We start from the raw sequence: 22,075 nt of genomic DNA on the forward strand, positions 1-22,075 counted from the left end.
GTATCAGTTGTCCTGTTTAGCACCTAGGCTTATGCAGTGCTAAGGAACAGTATGCAAGGGTCACACATGAACACATATTGCTGTAGGGAAATATATATGTAAATATATAAAATGCCTTTCTAACATGCATATTCTACTTTGATGCAAGGCCCATCAAATGGCCCCTTTGCAGCACTGAAGAAACTGTAGTAAGTGCCTTTGCTGCCATGAGTGAGCTTTGGTAATGTATCTGATAATTGTGATCCTGGCTTAATTTTATTACATTATCTTTTCAAGAAACTAAGCTTTTAATTTCCTGATTCTGTAGTCTTCTCAGCTGTATCCAGTGATATCAACTACAGAAAATATAAGGAATTATTAGAAATGTACTTGGTTGAAAGGGAACTAAAAATAGTAAGAAATCTGGTTTGAATTCTTCCTCATTACTTGTGCATTAGAGGTGGGAGTTTCAAAATTTAAGATCATGTGGTGTCCACTTCTGCCATGTGACCAACACCACATTCAAATAACTAGAGTAGAATAGAATATTTCCATTGAAAGGGACCTACAATGATCATCTACTTTAACTCCCTGAGCACTTCAGGGCTGAATAAAAGTTAAAGCCTATTTTTAAGGGTGTTGTCAAAATGCCTCTTAAACACTGACAAGCTTGGGGCATCAACCACCTTGCTAGAAAACCTGTTCTAGTGTTTCACCACCCTCTTGGTAAAAAAAAATACTTCCTAATGTCAAGTCTCAACCTCCCCTGAAGCAGCTTTGAACCATTCCCATGCTTCCTATCACCAGATCCCAGGGAAAAGAGATCAGCACTTGTCCCCCTCAGGAAGCTGTACAGAGCAGTGAGGTTGCCCTCAGCCTCGTTTCTCCAAACTAGACAAGCCTGAAGTCCTCAGCCACTATTCATAGGACATGCCTTCGAGTCCTTTCACCAGCTCTATTGCTCTCTACATTTAAGGACCTTCGCATCCTTTTTGAATTGTATGGCCTAGAAGTGCACACAGCACTTAAGGTGAGGCCACAGCAGCACTGAATACAGCAGGAGAATCTCCTCTTTTGACTGGCTGGTTATACTGTGTTTGATGCACCCGGGGTGCAGGTTGCCCTCCTGGTTGCCAGGGCACACATCTGGCTCGTATTGATCCTGCTGTCAGCCAGCACCCACAGGTCCCTTTCTGCGAGGCTGCTGTCCAGCCACTCCTCTCCTGGTTCATACATTTGTCTGGTGTTACTCTGTTCTAGGTGCAGAATCCACCATCACTGTGGTGAACTGTCTTTGAGGTATTTTGTATCCAATCCTAAACATGAAGGGCATTGCCTTCAAGCTCTCCTTTTACGACTTCTATAAACATATTGCAATTAAATATTCTGATAAACTTGAAGTTTAGAATATTGCTGAAGTTAAGAGATTTAATATGAAGAGATACTCATTTTTCAGTAGGTGATTTGATGGACATAGGTCTTTTTTATCCTGTTTCAGTACTGTTCGAATATGGGATTATACACAGGACGCTTGTATAAATGTTCTTAGTGGACATACAGCTCCAGTACGAGGACTGTTGTGGAATCCTGAAATTCCTTACCTTCTAATATCTGGCAGTTGGGACTATACAATTCGAGTCTGGGACACAAGAGATGGAACATGTTTGGACACAGCTTATGATCATGGTGCAGATGTATATGGTAATATTTTTAAATTTTATTTCTGAATCGAAATGCATTTTTAAATGTCTTTAAATGTATAAAATAGTTTAATCAAACTGGTCATTAAACTTAATTCTTCATCTACAATTTTAAACGTCCTCTCTTCTAGGATTGACATGTCATCCTAGTCGTCCATTTACTATGGCATCTTGCTCTCGTGACTCCACTGTGAGACTTTGGTCATTAACACCTCTTATAAGCCCTCTACAAATAAATATCTTAGCAGATAGATGTTGGGATGAGATTATAGGTAATACAGGTAAGTACATTGTATATACCATTGTTTAATTTTCTGTATGTTACTGTACTTTTTTTACTGTTGTTTTTTTTACTTTTTTAAATTACATATAAATCTTCATGTGTTTTAGATCGTGCTGTGGAATCTGGTGCTCCTCCTTTGCTCTGTGGTAAAGTTTCCAGGGATATTAAACAAGAAGTGGAAAAATTGACCAGAAATTCTCAAGGAAAAAAGCTAAGGTGGTTTTCAGAATGTTTTTCAGTAAGTATTCTACAAACTTAAGGATGTTGTCAGTGTGCATGACTTTCTCTTCTGAAGTCAATCTCCAGAACTGAAATTTCTTTCTTCTCTACCATTTTTTTTTCTCTCTTTCTTAAAGGGAGCTCAAAAAATGCACAGAAATCTGTTGTGTCTCTTAAGAGCTCTGCTTGTAAATATGTCCATGACTGAACTGTCTGCCAGTTGTGAGCATCAATTTTTAACTAAGTTGAATAGGTGGATAATTTAATTTTCCATAATAAAAGTTGGATTTGACAAGAATTTTCTGTTGAAGAAAATGAAAAGATGTTGTCAAACTACATTGGACTTTTAAATTTTAGTCCATCAAAGGGACAGCCTCATTACAGATAAGGTTTGTAATGCCCAAGTGCCTGTTCCAGAACTCCTGTATTATCTTTTAGGAGCTGTAGAACTATGCCAAGCCCCAGGATCCATCTGTTGCCTTTGCTCCACTGCACAGTTATGTTTCTATAAGTCACTGCAGAATCTCTGTGCAATTGAGTCAAAAATGTAAACTCCTGGGTCCCTGGGAGTGCTTACATGCACAGGAGCTGAACTTGAGGTGGTAGAGCAAGGACAAAAATGACCTAGAACTACAGCTTGTGTCAAACACCATTGTAATTCAAGTCAATATACTGATCTCCAATGACCTAATTAATCCAAGATATTTGTTTTGATTTCTAGCTAAATTGAAGTACATGATTTAGAAATGCTGAAACAATCTTAATCAATTACAAATACTGAAAATTCCTGTTTTATTTAAAATATCTTTTTATAGAATTCCTTGTTTTACAAAAGTTATACAATTTGATGTCTTGTGTTGATTTGACAGTAAAACTGTTATAAGACTGTTAGAATTTTCTAGGAGCAAAAACTGGTTTGGGGTTGGGTTTTTTGGATTTGTTTTTTTTTCTTTCCTACTAGGATCATCTGCTTTTCACCAGCTCAGAAATTATTGGACTTCTAAACTGTAATCCTGTTAGTCTTAGAAAAGCTCCTTGAGGTCAAAAGTTTATTTTTTTTTTAATTATTTTTTTTAATTACTCTCTTTTAGATCTCACTGAATGTTAAACTATTGTCCTGGATCTACAGAAAGACCAGTTCAAATGTTAAACGAATAATAATGCTTAAAAATTATTTTAAAAATTAATTTATGGCCTACAACAATTTGTGCATAAACAGTTACACTATATTTGTCTTTTTTAAGATTTAATATTAAGATAGTAAACCAGATCGAGGCAGTCAAGCCTTGACTTTGTTTTTTACCTGGCCCACACCTTTTGTTTGCAGAAAATGTTAATCAAGTACTGGTGCAGGTCTTGAATCCAAGCAGCTGAATGTTGTTTTATGCCAGCAGTAGCCACCAGACAGCTTGGAAACAAAAGAGAAAACTATAGTGGTAAGCTGTCAGTTATGTCCACACATAACAAAAAAATGATGTTTATACATCTTTCTGAATCTTTGCAACCTTGAAGAAGACTGAAGGAATTGTAGTATTTTGAACTAGTTCATGTCTTGATAGTAAAGCTAATACTGAAATGATCTGAAATTCTATTTCTTGGAACTGACAAATGCTTTCCAATGTCTTTATAAGTTCAAGTTTCTTTGGTGAACATTACTGTAATACAACTCTTTCTTTTCCCTAACAATTTTAGCCTCCAGGAGGCAGCAAAAATTTATGGGACTTAGTTGCTGTAATAAAAGGACAGGATGACAGTTTGCTTCCACAAAACTACTGCAAAGGAATTATGCATATGAAACACCTCGTTAGATTTAGAATGGTAAGTGATTCATAAATGGTATGTGAAAATGGCTGTTAATCTGTATAGTATTTAACTCTTTAATGTTTTACAATGTTTTTAACTAGAAAAGCAGTTTTCAAAGTAATTAAAAGAAATTGCAAAGCCAGCATCACTGCTACTTGAGCTATGAAGCAAGATTGTATTCCTTATTATATATAACATAATTTTATATTCAGTAAAGTCAAATTATTTGGTTGTTTAACCATTAAGTTTGTAGTTATGCTCAGATACAGGGACAGAGAAAATCATGCCTGAAAATGGAGGAGAGTCAGCAGAAATATGCTCTGTAGCTGTATGGAAGGAGTGGAAGAACAAGAAGCTGTCATTAATACAAAAAGGCAGCTGAAGAGTGACTCAGATGTGAATGTGAAATTCAAGTACAAAGCCACAAATTCATTAGTAGCTGCATATATGAATATGCAACCAGACATACAATTTGTGCAGAATATGAAGATACCTTTTAGGGATACTAAAGAATCCCATACTTTAATGACTGGATTGGAAGTAGAGGAAAGAGACCTATTTGTATGGATCAGAAAATGCGTAACTTGCCACCTGCCACTCCCAGGGCCAAATACCTGCCAGCTATCACCTGGATTGCTATTGCAGGCTGTCTCTTTTGCAAAATCAGGCTCTTAAAGAGTGTCCTACATACCTTATGACTCTTAAATGATGGAAATTTTCTATTGGTGATGTTAACTGCAATAATGGCAGCTACTGTGCTAATACTATGAAGCTTGGGGGGTGTGTGCATGTTTCTGCATGTGCAAAAGACAGTTTTCTCAGCCAGTTAGCCTGAAAAGAAGTAATTCTTTGCTCATACAGTGCAAGCTGTCTCTTTATCCCTGCAACATGATTTCATGCATTTATAACTCAGGTGACCTAGAGTAACTACAGTAATTGCTGATCATTCTGTGGATCTGGATTAAGTGTTCCCATGAATTAAGAGCGTTTTGTCCCCTTTTTGCTGACTCAGAATCTTGCTTGTTTGCTTTAAGAAAAAGTAGAGGGTAGGGTGATGCTGGCTGGTTGTGTATGGCTGCTAATAACATCTTTTCCCTGGGAAACTGAATAATGGAATTGCAGCACCAAAACATTCCAGGATGAAGTAGGGACCTAGAACCGGTTTCTAGCAGATAGAGAGGATACATTGGAGACTTCAGCATAAAAATTACAGACGTGCAACATAAAAAAGTAACATAGTTTATTTTAAAATATCAGATCCTTTGCCTTTCTCAGCAGCTGCCATTGGTCTACATTGAGTTTACTTTGGTGAAGAATGTTAAAAATTTATTCTCCATCCTCCATATATGGTATTATAAAGCCGTGAATAGCCAAACACCATCTCCTGTGCATTGATGTTAGAGAGTTAAACTGAGAACTCTTGAAATGTGAAGCTCCTTTGTTGTTTTTTTTTAGTTCAGTGTGATTCTGTTGCAGTTTGTTTCTCAGACTGATGAGGAAATTTAGGTCTTATTTCTTCAACTAATATAAAAATGCAGTGGTCCTGTGGTTAATGGGGTATGATAGATCAGGACACAAGTTGAGCCTACTGTCTGTCTTCTTTCTTTATTAGGACATCCTTATAATGGTTAAGAGTACAATTTCTGACTGTATCATTTATTATGTTCACAAATATTTTTTTAAATTTCAAAAATGTCAATATTTTTTTATGGACTTCTGGGTTAATTACTATTATATATGAGAAAATGGTTGGGAATAAAAAAAAATATATAAAAGATTAAAGGAATATAATGGAGGAAAAATATCTGTGCAACAAAACACTAACAGAGTTACTTTGACAATATAAATAGTTCTCTGTAATCTCATTGTAAACTCTTCCAATCACCCTTTTCTCAAAAGGCTTTTTTTCTTAAATGATAGCCTTTGTAGTCCACTGTAATGTTTGACTGTGCTTCATTCTTAATAAAGCCTGTTTTCATCACAGAAAATTGTACTTTCTTTTAATTACTATTATTTTTAACTTTTTTTTTTTTCCCCCTCAGTCCAAGGCACAAGAACTGACAACAGTAAAAATGTCCAAGTTTGGAGGTGGTATTGGTGCACCAAGCAAAGAGGAGAGGCTTAAAGAAGCTGCAGAAATACATTTAAGATTAGGACAAATTCAGCGATATTGTGAACTAATGGTAGAACTTGGAGAGGTAAAATATCAGAACGTTATTGAAGAACAATAAAATATGAAGGTTTCTGAAAACCAACTACCCTGCCAAAGATAGAGTAGCAACAAAATGGGGCATAAATCCTGAAATGAATAATATTTCTTCAATTACATTATTTTTAACATAGGCAGTCTAATGCATAGCTCATTCCTTATTTAACCTCTTGACAATTTTATTTTTAATGGAAGAAATAGTAAAATAGCTAAAAATACACTTGTTTCTCAAAATAAAATGATCAGGTTAAATGCATTGTTGCTTTTTCCTAGTGGGACAAAGCTCTCTCAGTTGCACCTGGTGTATCAATGAAATACTGGAGAAACTTAATGCAAAGGTAAGATGATAAATTATGATGCTCAACTGTAGGTTGTGTCCACGAAAGGACACAGACAAATAGGAAGGGTGGATACTACTATTAGTTGCACTTGGCTTTTGTTACAGCATTCTAGTGGTGTTGCTTTTTATTCAGTAAGCTTTTGGGATGGAACTGTCAGGGTTTTTCATTTTGTGTACAGGAATAAACTTAAAAGTTGAGCATAAATTGAAAGTTTAACTGGAAACTCTTTAGTGCAGTATCCACAGTTTGCAGGTCTTCTGAGGTGTGGAAAGGCAGATGGGTTTCAATTAACTATATAATTTAATCTAACATTTCTACCATAGAAATAAGTTTATTTATCAATTGTATATGTAGATCTTTCTTGTTTATTTATTCATTTGTTTAATTAGAAGAGCTGATCAGTTAATTCAGGAAGAAAATGATGATGTCATCCCATACTGTATAGCTATCGGAGATGTGAAGAAGTTAGTTTCTTTCTTTACTTCAAGAGGCCAGCTTAAAGAAGCACTGCTTGTTGCACAGGTAATATTATGTGTAACCATGTGGGAGATGTATTTAGCTGTTTGTTTCTAACTCTGAAGATGACAAGTATATTTAATAGAGAAGCTCTGTTCACTTCTGCAAAATGGCTAAAAAATGGTACCCTACTCTTTATTCTTATCCTGTTGGCCAGTTTTTACACAGAAACCATTAAAAGGTATCTTATGCTTACAGATTTTAAGCCTGATTCATCTAAATTGCAATCAGATGCCCTTAATGAAAACCTATGTATTCATTTTTTATTGAACTAGAAAATTAACCTGATTTTCAGCAGTCAGTATTGCCCTTGACATCTCAGACATGCAGGATTTCTCTTGTATTTCTACTGAGGTCTTGGTTATACTGCTTCCTGTAGAAGGTGAAACTGCTCATTTGCAGTAGTGATCAATACAGGGAAATCAAACTTTTCAATTAATGCAAAAAGCAGTACAAGAAATTGCTGAAATTACGTATGTCCCTTCCGCTTTCTAATCTAAACACATGGTAAAGAGTGCAAAAAATGTGAAAGGCTGCTACTTTGTTTCATTCTTTCTCATCATTCTTTTTGAGTAATTTCTGCATACTTAATATATTTTCTGAAACAAACTGTCAAGATTTGTACATTCTCTCATCCCTACCTGCACTTGAATGTTCATCTAACTCAGAGATAAGAACTGGAATAATGCATGTGAATTGATACTTTAGAAACTATCTATCCGTATGTCATTCTTCTAATAGTAGCTAAATAGTCCATTAAATGGATCGTTGAGGTATGCTTAAATTTAACAAGCTGTGATGTTTGAACCATAAAGCACCTTAAAGCTTTAGAAAGATTTCATTTTTCTTGTGAGAGAGACATTGCAGGCGTTCCTTTCATTACAAATCACAGAACAGTCTTTGTCACAAAGGTTTAATCAGACAATATTAAACAATAACGTAACAGAACTTTTTCACTTTTTAATGAGCCCTGAGTTTAAGCTACACCTTAAAGCACATGAAAGAATTCCCTTTTATTCCACACTGATCTCTTCTGAATGTTAGAAATAATGTATTGCCAGACTTTAAATAGGTTCATGTTATGCCACTACAAACCTTTCCAGATTGGCTGGAAATATCTATGAAATTATGAATATACTAAGAAATATCTATGTCGTTCATCCTTTGCTCACAGCCACTTCTCCTGTGGCTGTACAAATCAAGGATGTAGCCCTCACTGTCCATTTGAAACATACTCAAATGCTGGAAAAATCCTGTACAAATTCGTAGGATGGAAGGGGTCTCTTGCTTCTGTAGAATTTCTTGTATGGCTGGTTAACAGTAGGCTAAGATTTAGCTATGAGTAAGTTCATTGATTTAAACATTTCCTTTGTTATAACTAGGCTTTAGAAGGATTTTTATAGATCTTAGATTATTTTGTTGTTGTTGAAAAATCACATGCTCGTTTTGGTTAGTGCAATAATTTTTTTATTCAATTCTAGGCAGCTTGTGAGGGAAATATACAAATGTCACCACTCTGCATAACAAGTGGATCTTCAAATTCTGATGGAAACTATACAGATGATTATAATGAGTAAGTTGTTCTAGTTTATGTCTAAAGTCTCATTTCCATGCAGACTGTCAAGTCATCAAGAGAGGTAAACTTTAATGGTTACTATTTGGCATCAGCAACGTAGACTTTGGCAAAAAATTATACATCTTCAAGTACTTAGTTGATAGAGTTACTAATTAACTGATGTTATAACTGAATAACTCCCCTGTTGTGCCTCCTCCTAGCACCAAATCAATTTTTCGTATGTATATATTATAATTATGCTTTTCATTAGCTTGGTCTTTCAGGTGCATTCCTATGTACTTAAAAATGTTCACATATTAACTTCGAACTTTTGATAAGCAGAGTAAGATTTAGCATTATGTGGAGAATGGCCAATCTTCTCCCCCCATATAAGACTAAACTTGGTCCGTGACACATTAACAAGTATCTGTGAGATTCTGTTTTATGCATTTTCAGCTTCTGAAGCTTCACTGTTTATTATCACTGATGTTCCTGATTATGTACACTAATGGCCATATTTTCATTGTGTGTGCCCATAAAAGAAACAATGCATCTCGCCTTGTTTTAGAAGAGGGCTCAAAAACCTAAATCACATTATCCGGTTATATTTGTAGTATCAAAGTCAGCTTGGAGGCTGTACAGTTGCTTCATTTACATGTGCAGTTATTGAGCAGTTAGAGAGTTATTTATGCAGAGTTCACAGGTACAGAATGAATATTCAAATCTTGAGTTTCTCTTCTGTCAGTCTCAAGAGACATTTCCATACTGATGTAGATTTTGAGAAACTGATCCACTTTAATGTGCACCACCATAAGTTGTGGGTGAAGTACAAACCACATTTTTTCATTATCTCAAGTCAGATATAGAAAATCTAGGGTACAGAAACAAATGTGATGACATTTGTATAAATTAAGAGCCACAGATTTCCAGTCTTTCAGTGACCTTACAGAAACTATATTTTATTCTTGCAGGCTCCTGCACAAGGTCAGTAAAGAACTGGCAGAATGGTATTTCCAGGATGGCCATGCAGTGCTTGCAGCATGTTGCCATCTGGCTGTTGAAAATATAGAGGTAAATATTTTTTTTCTATTTAACTATGGAAAGGCCAACACTGAGTTCCTTTTGGTGTCTCCATGTTAAGTGTTTTTTAAAATGCATGTGCCACATTCTAAAATGCATTGCTTATACTTGGCATTTACTTTGTGCAAATATTTATAGAGAGAGTTTCAGCCTTGCATTATTGAAGGTAGTAGAAAAACTCCCCGATTCTATTAAATTGAAGATGTCTCTCATACACAAAAAGTAGTATGATAGTATTTAATTGTATTTTCATATACATTATACATTGTCATATCAGAAAATATAAGGTACCTAAGTGCCTTATATGTATATATATATACACACACACACACACGCAAATAAGTATTACTGTTTACAGTGACTCAAAAAAGACCCATCCAGAACTGGAACTTCATTGTGCTATAAAAGATGCAGTCTCTGCCTTGAAGAATTTGCAGTCTAAATTATGAAATAATTAGGAGAAAAAACTCCTACTTTTCAGCACAAAAACAAGGCTGACATGTAACGTTTTATTAGATTTTGATTTTTTTTTTGTAATTTTACAAATGGTTTCATTTCCTCATTCTCGGTGTTTTCTGTTGTTGCTGACCCAACATATTCTTTTACCTCTATCCCCCAAAATAAGTAAAATTCTGTCTTAATTAGCTGTTCAGTGAGAAAACAGTAATCAATGCCTGTGTTTCAAAATACACCTTTCAAGTTGTTCTGTAGTTTCTTAATGTTTAATACTTTTCTATGCCTATCAGCATCTCCAGTTGCCCAGAGAGAGGGTAAGAACAGGAGAGTCTTCCAGCTCTGGTTTTTGTTTTTCTTTCTTCTGAGTCTCCTTTCATCAAAAGAGGGGTAAAATCTAGACTCTGCAAGCTAGTGTCCTTACTTAAGATTAGAAAGAACTGCTATCAAGCTTATTATATATGTGTAATCTCTTTTTTAAATAAAGGAAGATTATGCTAAAGGTAGTCTATTTGGTTATTTAAAAACAGATTAAGGTGGTGCAAAATTATTGACTCATTCAAGATATCCAAATTATATATAAAGTTGCTTTAATTAATGCATATTTTATCCTGTAAAAGCAGTCTTAGAAATGAATGTTTTATGCTCAACACGGTGAATCCCCAAAAATGCTTGTGTCCCTTAATGATACAATCTTTTCATTGAGCAAGCTTGCGATGGCAAACCTGATTCGTGGGAATGAACTGGAGTTGGCAATCAGTGTGGGTACTGTCTTAGGAGAAAGTGCAGCACAAGCAACACATTACGCCCTAGAATTACTAGCAAGAAAATGTATGGCAGTAACAACATGGTAAGAATTTCTTAATCCGAAGATTTTTACTCCCTGCCCCTCATGCCCTGTCCCCACCAAAACAATAAAGATGTTTCATTCTGAAACTTTTATAGACACCTGACCACCATTTAAGGTAGAAAAAGAATTGCTGCTTGAGTAAGAATTGCTGTATTAGATGCTTTGAAGCACAGAGTTTGCAAGTGCTTTACTCCCAAAACGCATTGCATATGTATTGCAAATGAGAGGAGTCGTTTTCAGAGTATGAAACCTGCTGGAAAAAAACTAGATTCTTGGGCAGTAGGTAGCATGGTTAAGTCCTAGTGTGCACTGAGTAAAAATAAATGCTTCCAACAAAGTTAAGTCTAGATTTGAATTAAAAAGTCAAAAGGAACAGAAGCTTCAGTAGGATCTATGAAGTGATTTGAAAGTAGTTGCTTGAAAAATACAAAAAACGTTAAGAGGCTGAGGAATTATTTTATATTGGTATTGGGAATACAAGACAGCTGACAAGATTTAGGGATGAAATGAGATTACTATTTAAATCTGCAGGAGCGGGTAATTTCTCTGTTACATACAGGGAAAAAGATCTCTGCTAAATTTGTTATCATACTTGTAGTGGTTTTACTTTGAAGAGAACTGTTTTGGTCTGGTCTTTGTCTACCAACATAAAGCAGAAAATTGTCCTAAGGGAGTTTTTAGCAGTTTCATAGAAAATGTGTGCTGAAACAGATATAGCAATTAAGCATCCATTTTTCTGCTACAGTTGATATTTGCTTAAGCATCTAGAGGTAGCCTGAAAGAAACAGAGTGCAACTCCTCTTTACAGAGCATTTAGCCTGCCTTAGACAATGAAGCTTTGTGGGAAAAGATAAAGTAAGAATTGGATTACTTGCTGCTTTGGCTTTGCAATGATTTAGCATGTCTGCATTGCACCAGTTCTAACAGGGTTGTTTGCAGCTTTGTCTGCAGCTTTTAAAATCTCTGAAGCTCTTTCTCTGATCTCCCTGCCTTCATTGTGGAGTGATTTTTATTCAGCCTCTGATAGGAAGCAAGGGACATGGAGTGAAGAAACACAGCGAATATTTTTTGAGTTCCATAACAAATTCGTTTTGATCTCAGTGCTGTAACAAATACTTAGAGTAATATGGCATTTACATGTATGTACATAAAACTTCTGCAGAGTTATGGCATGTGGACACTTTAAGTCCACATATTGCCCAAGTATACTCCTGGATTTTTCAGTGGGTTTCATATGCTGTACCTATTACATTTACACACTGCAATCCTGGATTCTGATTTGCAGCTATTATAAAATATTTTTCTATTCTGTAGGAAAAGATCAGAGATTCCTGAATCTCTTAATATTTTACAGTAAAGAGATACCAGCACAGCATAATAGCCCTTGGTCCACTGCGTGTAAAAGATCAAATATGAGGAAGCTGGACTTCAAGAACTTCTGATATTTGAAGGGCTCCCTTCTTGTTTTTACTGCGTGTTATGCTTAGGGATATTAATCAATTGGAAACATTTCACTATAGAGACACACTTAATTGTAGACACCTCAAGGAATACCAAAGGACTTTGATGGATAAGTAATGAAATAAAAGTTAATTGTGCAATGCTTTTTGGAATTTTTTTTCTGAGTTTTTAGATTTTGGGGTTCTTTTAGAAGTGCTCTAAAATATAAAATCCAAACAAAAAAGTCAAAACTAAACATTCATGCCCTTTCCCAGCTTTCCAAATCTACAGCCCTGGGAAAATGTGTGAGTTTTTAAGAACACAACTTTAATTTTTTGTATTTACCACCTAAATACTGTTAAAAGCAACCTTCTGCTATTCAGAAGGCTAGTGGTGTTTGACATCAAATACTGAAAAACGCATATGCAAACTCAGGCACCTGATTTTGTTCTTTATACTGACAGTGTATTTAGTTTAATCTTAAAAAAAAAAATCCAAATAACACAATTTGTACATCACTATATGAGGGCTTCTCTGATCATTTTTTAGTTTATATTGGTTTTTTGGCTGAGCAATTTCTAATCACTTTAAAAAATGTTTAGATTGCCTATGAAGATGAGTATATGTGAGTAACTGAACTTGAAAATAGTTTAAGAAGTTGTGAAATATACTATATTCTGAATGAGCCTTTCTGTATCTTGGAGAAGTGGCTTTTGCATGTTAATTACATAACAGACTTTCCAAAGACCTTTTGCATTAGCTTATGTAGGCTGTTAAAAGGCATTGGAAGATTGGATTTTGGCCGTTAAGCAAACTCAGTTAACCCTTAGACTTGCTGTTGTGTTTTAATTATTTTCTATTATCTTTTTCCTCTAAAAAGAAGGAATGCAAACCAAAGGTATGTTCATTACTGTTTCAATGTCTTCCTTTTAGCTTTCCGTCACTTGGATACAGGTATTTTGCTTGTCTATAGAGATTTGAAAAGTTTCTGCCTTTGCTTATGCTAGAAATAAGATTAAACTAAGTATTCCAATCTTTAAATTGTGATCTTGAAAGTGACAGAGAAAGTAGTTGCAATTATTGTAGCTTTCTTGAACTTTAAGCTGAAGACTGCATTCTGAAAATCCAGGGGAGCTTAGTAGGAGTTTTTGCCTTACATAGGGGCAAGCCAGTCTTGTGGGTCACAGGAGATAATATGTCTGCATGAATACAAGATTCACAAAATAAGAAGAATAATCACTTAAAAGCTCAATAGAATAATTGTTTCAAAATAATTTAATAACATTTATATGCGTTCTCTCCAGCTGCTTGTTGCAGTAGGGAGGGGGTAACAAATGGTAACAATTTAAAATATCTCAGAAAAATTAGTTTGCTAAAAGACAATTTTCCTTTCCAAAGGATAAAAATACTTATTACATTCTTTTCTTCCACAGTCTCTCTTTTGTAATGGCACGAAAGTACCTGCCATTCTGGATGACTGAGATCTTTTATGCTGATGTCACTGAGCTCAAGAAGGCTGGAAGTTTGAGAATGGCTTCATGACACAGAGCCACATTAACATATTGCCTACTTTCAAATTGGATAGGTCCTACTCTCCCTTCCTATCCCTGCTCACATATTCTTCCATCTCACTTTGAGGTGGTTCAGATGCTTGTGGATTGCACAGCTATTTAATTCAACCAACAAAAGCAACAGAAAATTAACACATGACTTCCCTCAAAAAATTGATGGATTAAGCTTCATTTATTGCACTAGACTAGTCTTAGAGACTGAGGTTGCTTCTGCTCTTCTCTGGAACTATTATTTTTTAGTAAACTTCATTATAAAAGGAATGTAAAAGAGAAAATGGAGTTTCCTCCTATTAGAAACCAGCAAGAATAACTACATGTCATCTTTTGTTTGTGCAGGGATTTAGCAGCTGATCTTCTTATGATGATACCTGATAATAAACTGCAGTTAGTAAAACTATGTGCTTTTTATCCTGGATGTGTAGCAGAAATAAATGACCTGCATGAAAAGGTACGATGAAAAGGAAATCACCTGAATGCTAACAAGAGGTTATCAATTGACTTGTTTACTAATTTCAGAAAATTTCAGGAGAAATAGATATGTTGGCTAGATTTGTTATTAACAGCCTTAAAGGTTACATATCCTTTTTTTCCTCTTTTAGTCTTCACTGACTTTATTTTTCAGCATTGCACAAGATGAACTTTAGTTCTTTGATTCTACTCTGACTGTAGTTTTCCATTACATGGGTTGCTTCCTGAAGTAGCTTATGATCTTCAGAATTACCTGTTAGTATGACTTGTAACCTCCTTACTGAAGTGTATCCTAATCATGGCTTGTCAGTTCAGCTTTCTGCACTATCTTGAATTGGTTTACATCTTCTGTCTCTTATCTGGAATACTGCCTTTCCTCTTCAGCAGTAGAAGGGTCTGTTCTGCTAACTCCTTTAATGTTCCACCCAGACTGCACGTCTATTAGACCATAGTAAAAAAAATTCACAAAAACATTAGCAATGGAAGCTGATACTGCTTAAATTAAACTTAAAGAATATTCTCCTCCTGTGTTATTCTTTAGTCTAGACAGTTTTCTTAATGCGCATTGTATTCGGGTATGTTCTTCAATGACTCTTCTTTCAGAGAGTCTGATCTTATTGTTATCTGCAAACTTCAGTATTTCTTGGCATCTTAGAGAACTGTTTGAACATTTAGAATAATTAGAACAATTGGAATAATTCTTTGGCAAAATCACTGTTTTTCAGTGTAATCTTCCTGGTGTAGAAGAATGTATGCGTTTGGCAGAGACAATTCAGGCAGATGGGGATATATTAGAAACTATAAAGTACTACCTGTTAAGCACAGAACCTGAAAAGGCTCTCCCTATTGGCATTCAGTATGTGAAAGGTAGGTACTTGGATGAAAAAACCTTCTAAAGAAAAGTCATTTGTATGGGTTGTCTCTTGAGATATTTTTGTTTCTGTTTTTCAACAGAACAACTCTGTGGCTCAGATTGGACTTTAGATTCAGTCTGTCCGTATCTTGATCTTCTAAGTTACATACGCACTGAAAGATTAGTGCTGCATAAATGTAGTGAGTGAGTATTTTCTCCTTACTTACAAAAGTGGAAGTTTCATTAAAGTAAACTTTTGGAATTAAAAAAAATATATAGCTGTGCATTGTTACTATAAATTTTTGCTTATGAGATGAGGGGTACAGAAAAATTGCAACAAGCAGGCTAGTTCTCAATCTGGAGAACAGAATGTGTAATATTCCTGAACTCTCAAGGTTTAGGAAGAAGAAAAAAAGACACTTCTTCTTTCTCTGTGGGGTGTTTACAATGGATGAATCAATGCTGGTCTTATTTGAAGAATTTCACTTTGATGAGCTCTGGTTTCAGTTTCCTGAAGAAAAAGAGCAGTGGTACCACACGTAATGCAGGTTTTTATGTCAAAGTATTAAGGAAATTTGAGCTGTCACTCAGAATTAACTCTAAAATAGTTGGATAGCTGTGGTTCACCCTTATGACAGGTAGTTGCAGGTAGGTCCAAGTGCCTGCAGAGGTGTGTATGTGAAGAACTGAAAGGAACAAAAAGCTTAACTCATAACTAAAGTCCACACTAATATGTGGGGCAAAATTATGCACAGAGTTGTATCACATTGAAAGATCTTAGTGACATTGTTTTTGTGACTTCACAAGATTATGCTTAGTGACTATATTTTGTACATGCAATTTACAATTTAGAAATTGCGATCAATATAAAGCAGGTGAAATCTGTTTTAACAATTAAATCACACAGAAAGTAAGCATAATCAGCAAGCGTATATTCTCCACAAAACATGGATGGATAAATTAGGTTTTAAAAGTATAATTTGAATATGAATTTGGTTAATGTTTTTGCAAATGCTTGTTATTGTTCATAATTAATACCTGTCTATTTATAGATTTCGGAATGAGTTGCTGATTTTGTGTGGTTACATTGGTGCTTTACTTGCTATCAGAAGACAGTACAATAGCATTGTACCTGCACTTTATGAGTATACAAGGTAACACTGGGAAATCTCAGTCCTTGTTATGATGTTTGTGATAGGTTGTCCTCAATTCCCACCCCTTCCCACCCCCAAAAAAAAAATCTTGAGTTTCCAGTTCTGTTAGAAAGTTATTAGGATGTAACATGCCTGCATATAGAAACTTCTTTACTTTCTTTATGCATTGTACAAGTAGAAGTTTCTGAGGTAATACAACAAGTTGTGAATCCAGGATTTCAGTCGCACACTTAGTTTGGTAAGAAAAACAACTTTTAGAGGTAGAGAACTATTCCGCATTACCTGCATGCACCTGCATGCATGATTACATATAAGAGTTCTAATTTTATGTCTCTGTGAAGACCATTTGCTAAGACTTGCTCAGTAGCAACACCAAGCTTTGAATTTCAAGTTCATTACTGAGCAGTAGCTTGATTCCCACCAAGAAAATGCGCTTGACCCTCTGTTACACAGTGAACTAGTATTCTCAGGCATTAAAACACTTGACTTAGCCCACCTGATCCGACCTGGCCTAGTCCTGCCCACTTGGCCCAGCTGAACCCCAGTCAGTCACCTGACTTGACCTGACCAGACTAGGCCACCTGACTGAGCCCACTTGACTAGACTTGATTTGAACCAGCTCAGCCTGACCCAATTGACTTGACATAACCTCATCTCCACTAGCTGCTCGAATCACTGTAGCTTTACTAACAAATTCACTCATTTGTGTCTTCATCAAGAATAAATGTTGCATGTATGTTGTCCACTCCTTTCAAACCTTACTAGATTTGTGAGCTTTCCTGTACCTCCTGATATTTTATCAAAAGTACCTACCAAGGATAATTAACATCTATTTAACATGTCTTAGAGCTGTGTGTTTGCCCCTTTTCTTGGACCCCTCTCCATCAAATGTCTCAACAGCATTCCTTTCCACTGAGCCATCCTCATCTCTGAAACTCTGAAAGTAATCAGGTGGAACAGGGCTGTCCCAGAGGTATCTTTATTAATAAAGAAGAATACATAAAGCCTTAAAATGCGAAGAAAAAGTAGAACTAGTAGAACTGGACAAGCTTAAATAAAAATGCCTAAATCAAACTTAAAAGGTATACCTTTATATCTAGTAGTTTAATATTTCTAAGTTTTACTGTAGTGGTTATCATGAAAGATCAGTTTATTTCCATAAAGTTATTTCCATATCCAATAAAAAATAGTTTTATGTTACTACTGTTTTCTTTTAAGAAAGTATTCATTGTTAGAACTAATTTGGACATTATGTGCATTCCTTTTTAGTCAGCTTTTAAAAAGACGGGAAGTGTCTCTACCTTTGAAAATTGAACAGCTTTCTGAGGAACTAGATGCATGGAGAGCTTGCACTCAATTCAACAAGTAGGTAGAAACATGTAAAATTATCATGAATGAGACTATTAGTCTTAAAATTTTTAGTTGTAAACACAGTATTTATTTACTTTGTAAAATCTGAATATAAATGTAAAAAAAATAGTACTTTGTGGCTCTTAACTTCTGCTACAAATTAAGATGCATAGCTGAAAAACAAATGTCTTTTTTCATAGGCCTACTGATGAATTGCCATGCACCTCACCATCTGAATCACAGACAGCAGTGTATTCAATACTTGTATCACGAATACAAGAGGAGCCTCTGAAAGGAATGGTTGGGCCAGACTGTGTCACTGGATCAAATCTTCCTAGTCATTCAGATGTTCACATCTCTTGTTTGACAGGACTAAGAATACAGGTACGGTTTCAGAGAGCTGAAGTGTTCTTCTGTGAGGTTGCCATAAATCTAAGGTCACCCTCATCATTTGGGAGTGTTGTCACAGTAGCAAAAGTTAAAAGAGGCCAAGTGCCCCTCTCTCCAGACAGTGCCTCAGTGTGAATTTACTCGCTTAAAGTAGCCCAAGTCTGTCCTCTGTGTAGTGCAAGATGCCAGCCCAAAAAGTAACAGGGACTATAATGGCTAGTTTTGCATCAGAAATTGGAGACTGCTAGTGGGATTTTTGAGGTAAAGAGAATTAATAACTGCACACCATCAAGTCTAAAAAAGCTTGCTGCCAGTACTTCCACATTACACCAGTGGTCTCTGACTATGGTTGTACTCTCAACATTTGCTGACAGCCAGGTAAAGCTCCCGCTGTTACAGTCCATTCAACATGAATAGTAAACAGGGTGTCACCACCTCGTAATCTGCAATATCCTTATATCTGGATTAGTGAACATAAGGACTCATTGCTTTAGGCCTGCAGAGCAGCTCACATACCACATAGTTCATACTAAAGTATCATAGCTAACTGCTTTGGTTGACAAGTTCTAAGTTAAGAGTTTTGAGATCATATTTTGTCAAATGAAGAAATGAGCAAATAGCTTTTCCATCAGATAAATTGGTATTTTGTCCTTCATGGTTTTCGTAGTGAACATCTGAAGTTATTCTGTAGCCTGCATGTAGACTCTGTGTTTTCAAACAAATCATGGAGGCATTATAGTCTATTTTTGTGTAGACAGGAAAACACACAGATCAGCACAGGTAAGACAGACACAATTAAATATATACAGTATTCTGAAGAAAAAAGCCCTTGTAACCTCAGACTCTAATTTAGGCAAAGTTTAACTGACAAACATATGTAAAATACCATAATTATTTAAAAATAAACTAAAAATTTCAGGATTATTAAAAATTGGGTCTCCAGATTTTGGAACATAATGACTTTACTCAATTTATAATGTGTAACTATCATCAAACCTTTAAGTTGGTGGGTTAATTTTTGCATGAACATAGATGATAGCTGTCAGTCAGGTTTTATGTCCTTCTTAGAGCAAACTGTGCTCTCTGTTGTGGTAGCATTTAGACAATACATACATGTGTACATTTCTTTCCCTCCCCAAATATTTTTGCTGTACAGGGTCCAGTGTTCTTCCTTGAAGATGGAAAATCTGCTATTTCACTCAATGATGCTTTGATGTGGGCCAAAGTAAATCCTTTTTCACCACTTGGAACAGGAATACGACTTAACCCATTTTGATGAGGTGTTTTCCTCTGTACTTTGTAGTGCTCAAGCTAACACTGTGGGGATTAATACAGATTTAACCTTGATTGTCAAAGGACAGAAAGATGGCAGTTGATTCCTCCTGAAGGGCAATTACATGGACTTTGAAAATTGTAGAGAAGAAGAAAAGGATTTCTATATAAATGTTTGTTGATCATCCAAAGAAAAAGTTATTTGAGAATCCAAAGAGAAAAAAAAGGTCCTAATTTAATAGACAGCCATGTGTGTTTTTTTTTAAAATAAGAACAGTGTTGCCAGACAATACAGACATATTTCAGTCAACTCTGTGTAAGCTGATGCCTTGTAAAGGAAGTAAGCAACCATCTGCATGTTACCAAAATATGGACAACAAACTGTGAAATCCATAAACACACTTTCAAATATATAATAATCTAATTACTTTATTGATAGCCACTGCAACTTGTTTTTAGAATTACTAGAATCCTGCAGCTGTTTAACACAGTCCGTCTCCCTTTTTAACTAATTTTTACACACAGAATTCTGTAGCAAAAGTGAAATTTAGAAAGTGCTTAGATTATTTTTTTCATCCATTAGTTACTGTAATTTAAGAATAGTACAAAAATGTTTACTAATGTTTTATTTAGGTTTAAATACCTGGATTACAAAATTCTATTTTCTAATAAGTTAATCTTTGGCAACTTCCCCCACTATACTTTCACCAAAAGCTAAAATATATTTATAAAACTTGGGGTTTTTAAATAAAGGGTTTGTAAGGCACACACAGCAAATGTATTTAAATTATTTACATTTAAAATACTTGTTTTCTTTTTACATTTTGTATTAGTTATAAATATACATATTAGTATGACCAGAGAAATATTTGTGCATATATTTTTATTTACTAAAGCTGTGTTCAAATGGAAAGAAAATTATGGCAATAGAATATTAAGATTATTTAAATGTTAAAGCTGTGTCTAGTATAGAATGTAATCCTAACGCAAATCTTACACCTATTCTTAACAATAATTATACTTATTAATAATTCTAAGAATCAGAATTACCTGTAGAAAAGATGCCTTCGTTACAGGGTTGTTTATTAGCTTAATTGATGGCACATAAACAGAAATCTACTTTATCTGTTGTAATATTTTTTGCGTCTGCTTTAGAATACATTTTAATATCCTGATAGTTACATAAAATGTAAGGAAGCTGCAATTTAAAATTAACAGAACTATTTAAAGAGAATCTGTAATAAAACTGGGAATAAGACAAGGTCTCTTTTAACAGACCCTATCCCAACAAAGTCCACAATATATAGCTAAGGAATGCCCTTATTTAACTAGAAGTAGTGCCAACATTCAGGAAAGGTGGGATGGAGATTGGAAGTAAAAATTCCCTTTTTATTTTTCCTATTTAAAGAGTTAAAATTTTATTCTGTCTGTGTTCTACAATATTATTGCAGGGTTTCTGGGTGAAAAATGTATAAGCTGTTACTAAACAGCTTAACTGTTTTGTAACCTATACAGAAACTTTTTTGTACATATTTGGATGCTGGAAGAGAATGTCTCAATTTTGCAGGTATTGTTTGTAAAATATTTTCCTTTGTTTAACCCTGCAGAGTCTGAGGAATGAGAGCTGGCTTTCAGAATAAAAAATCACAGTTTTTGAAAGAATTTTCTAGCAGTCCATATGTGATGGATTGCTTCTGTCAAATGAAAGGCTAGTTATGATTTAGCACATAAATTGTACAACCTTATACATAAAAAACTCTTTAATACAGAGCTGGAGAGCAAAGGTAGAAACTTGAACATGTGGCCCAATGACTGATGATTATCTTAACTGTCACTCTACTACATTTTAGATATTTTGCTGTGTCCTAAGGATTTTTACTGATAGTTCACAGTTTAAATATCTAACAATATGTAATATAACTGCATCAATTTGTTGTGCATAGATTGTGCCTTAACATGGAATCTTAGACAAATCTATTGCATCTTTAAATGACAGAGAGTTAAGATCTCTTCCATTGCTGAAATACAAAAAATTAAGTCAAAGGGCACTTTTTATATCGGGAATTTATCAGGTAACAGTCATAGTGAATAAAATGAGGTTGCATTTTCTTTAAGGTGGTTGTATGCCGTGTGGTAAGCGTGTGGAACATGCAGAAAAGCTTGTAATTGTGTCTGCTGCTATAACTGTGGTTGCAACTGTCAAACTACAGATTCATCATTTTAAAAAATAATTTCAGATTGTTTGCTAATGTGTGACCTCATTGTCTGGCACACCTAGTCAAATACAGATTATTTCCCCTTAATATTAAAAAATCCTTTGTCTTCAAATGATTGACTCTTCTGTAAAAGTTGTATCTCTATTTGAATAAAGAAATTTATCAAGCTGTACAACTCAAGCTTTCCAGTTACTGTTCAATCCCAGCTAAGTTCAACATCACTTTATCCCTACAAAATCAAATTCATTATTCTACTGAAAGAATTTGACCAACTGATGTGTTTCTAGCTTCTTTAAGATTTTCCTAGGTGGGTTCCAAAACAATATTAAAAAAAAAACATCTTAAGCTATAAACTCTTCAATTGCAAAGACCG

General features: G+C 35.0%; 1 protein-coding gene across 4 annotated transcripts in view; it reads left to right on the forward strand.

The window, feature by feature from the left end:
• Positions 1-20,461, forward strand: part of WDR17 (WD repeat domain 17) — a 40,496-nt gene extending 20,035 nt beyond the window's left edge. For 2 of the 4 annotated variants that reach the window (XM_051620027.1, XM_051620028.1), the window contains 18 exons: positions 1,478-1,680; positions 1,811-1,960; positions 2,070-2,200; positions 3,874-3,999; positions 6,027-6,182; positions 6,467-6,531; positions 6,924-7,056; positions 8,532-8,623; positions 9,577-9,676; positions 10,849-10,988; positions 13,362-13,382; positions 14,336-14,447; positions 15,193-15,334; positions 15,422-15,524; positions 16,373-16,474; positions 17,744-17,839; positions 18,025-18,208; positions 19,371-20,461. In XM_051620027.1, the coding sequence (XP_051475987.1) occupies positions 1,478-1,680; positions 1,811-1,960; positions 2,070-2,200; positions 3,874-3,999; positions 6,027-6,182; positions 6,467-6,531; positions 6,924-7,056; positions 8,532-8,623; positions 9,577-9,676; positions 10,849-10,988; positions 13,362-13,382; positions 14,336-14,447; positions 15,193-15,334; positions 15,422-15,524; positions 16,373-16,474; positions 17,744-17,839; positions 18,025-18,208; positions 19,371-19,490 (2,176 nt within the window). In that variant the 3' untranslated portion in view covers positions 19,491-20,461. The remainder of the gene's footprint in view (positions 1-1,477; positions 1,681-1,810; positions 1,961-2,069; positions 2,201-3,873; positions 4,000-6,026; positions 6,183-6,466; positions 6,532-6,923; positions 7,057-8,531; positions 8,624-9,576; positions 9,677-10,848; positions 10,989-13,361; positions 13,383-14,335; positions 14,448-15,192; positions 15,335-15,421; positions 15,525-16,372; positions 16,475-17,743; positions 17,840-18,024; positions 18,209-19,370) is intronic. The other 2 variants (XM_051620029.1, XM_051620030.1) reach the window with 2 other exon arrangements.
• The last annotated feature ends 1,614 nt before the right edge of the window (positions 20,462-22,075 follow it).

This window comes from Apus apus, chromosome 4 (assembly GCF_020740795.1).
Source record: "Apus apus isolate bApuApu2 chromosome 4, bApuApu2.pri.cur, whole genome shotgun sequence".
In the NCBI taxonomy this organism is placed as follows: Eukaryota; Metazoa; Chordata; class Aves; order Apodiformes; family Apodidae; genus Apus; species Apus apus.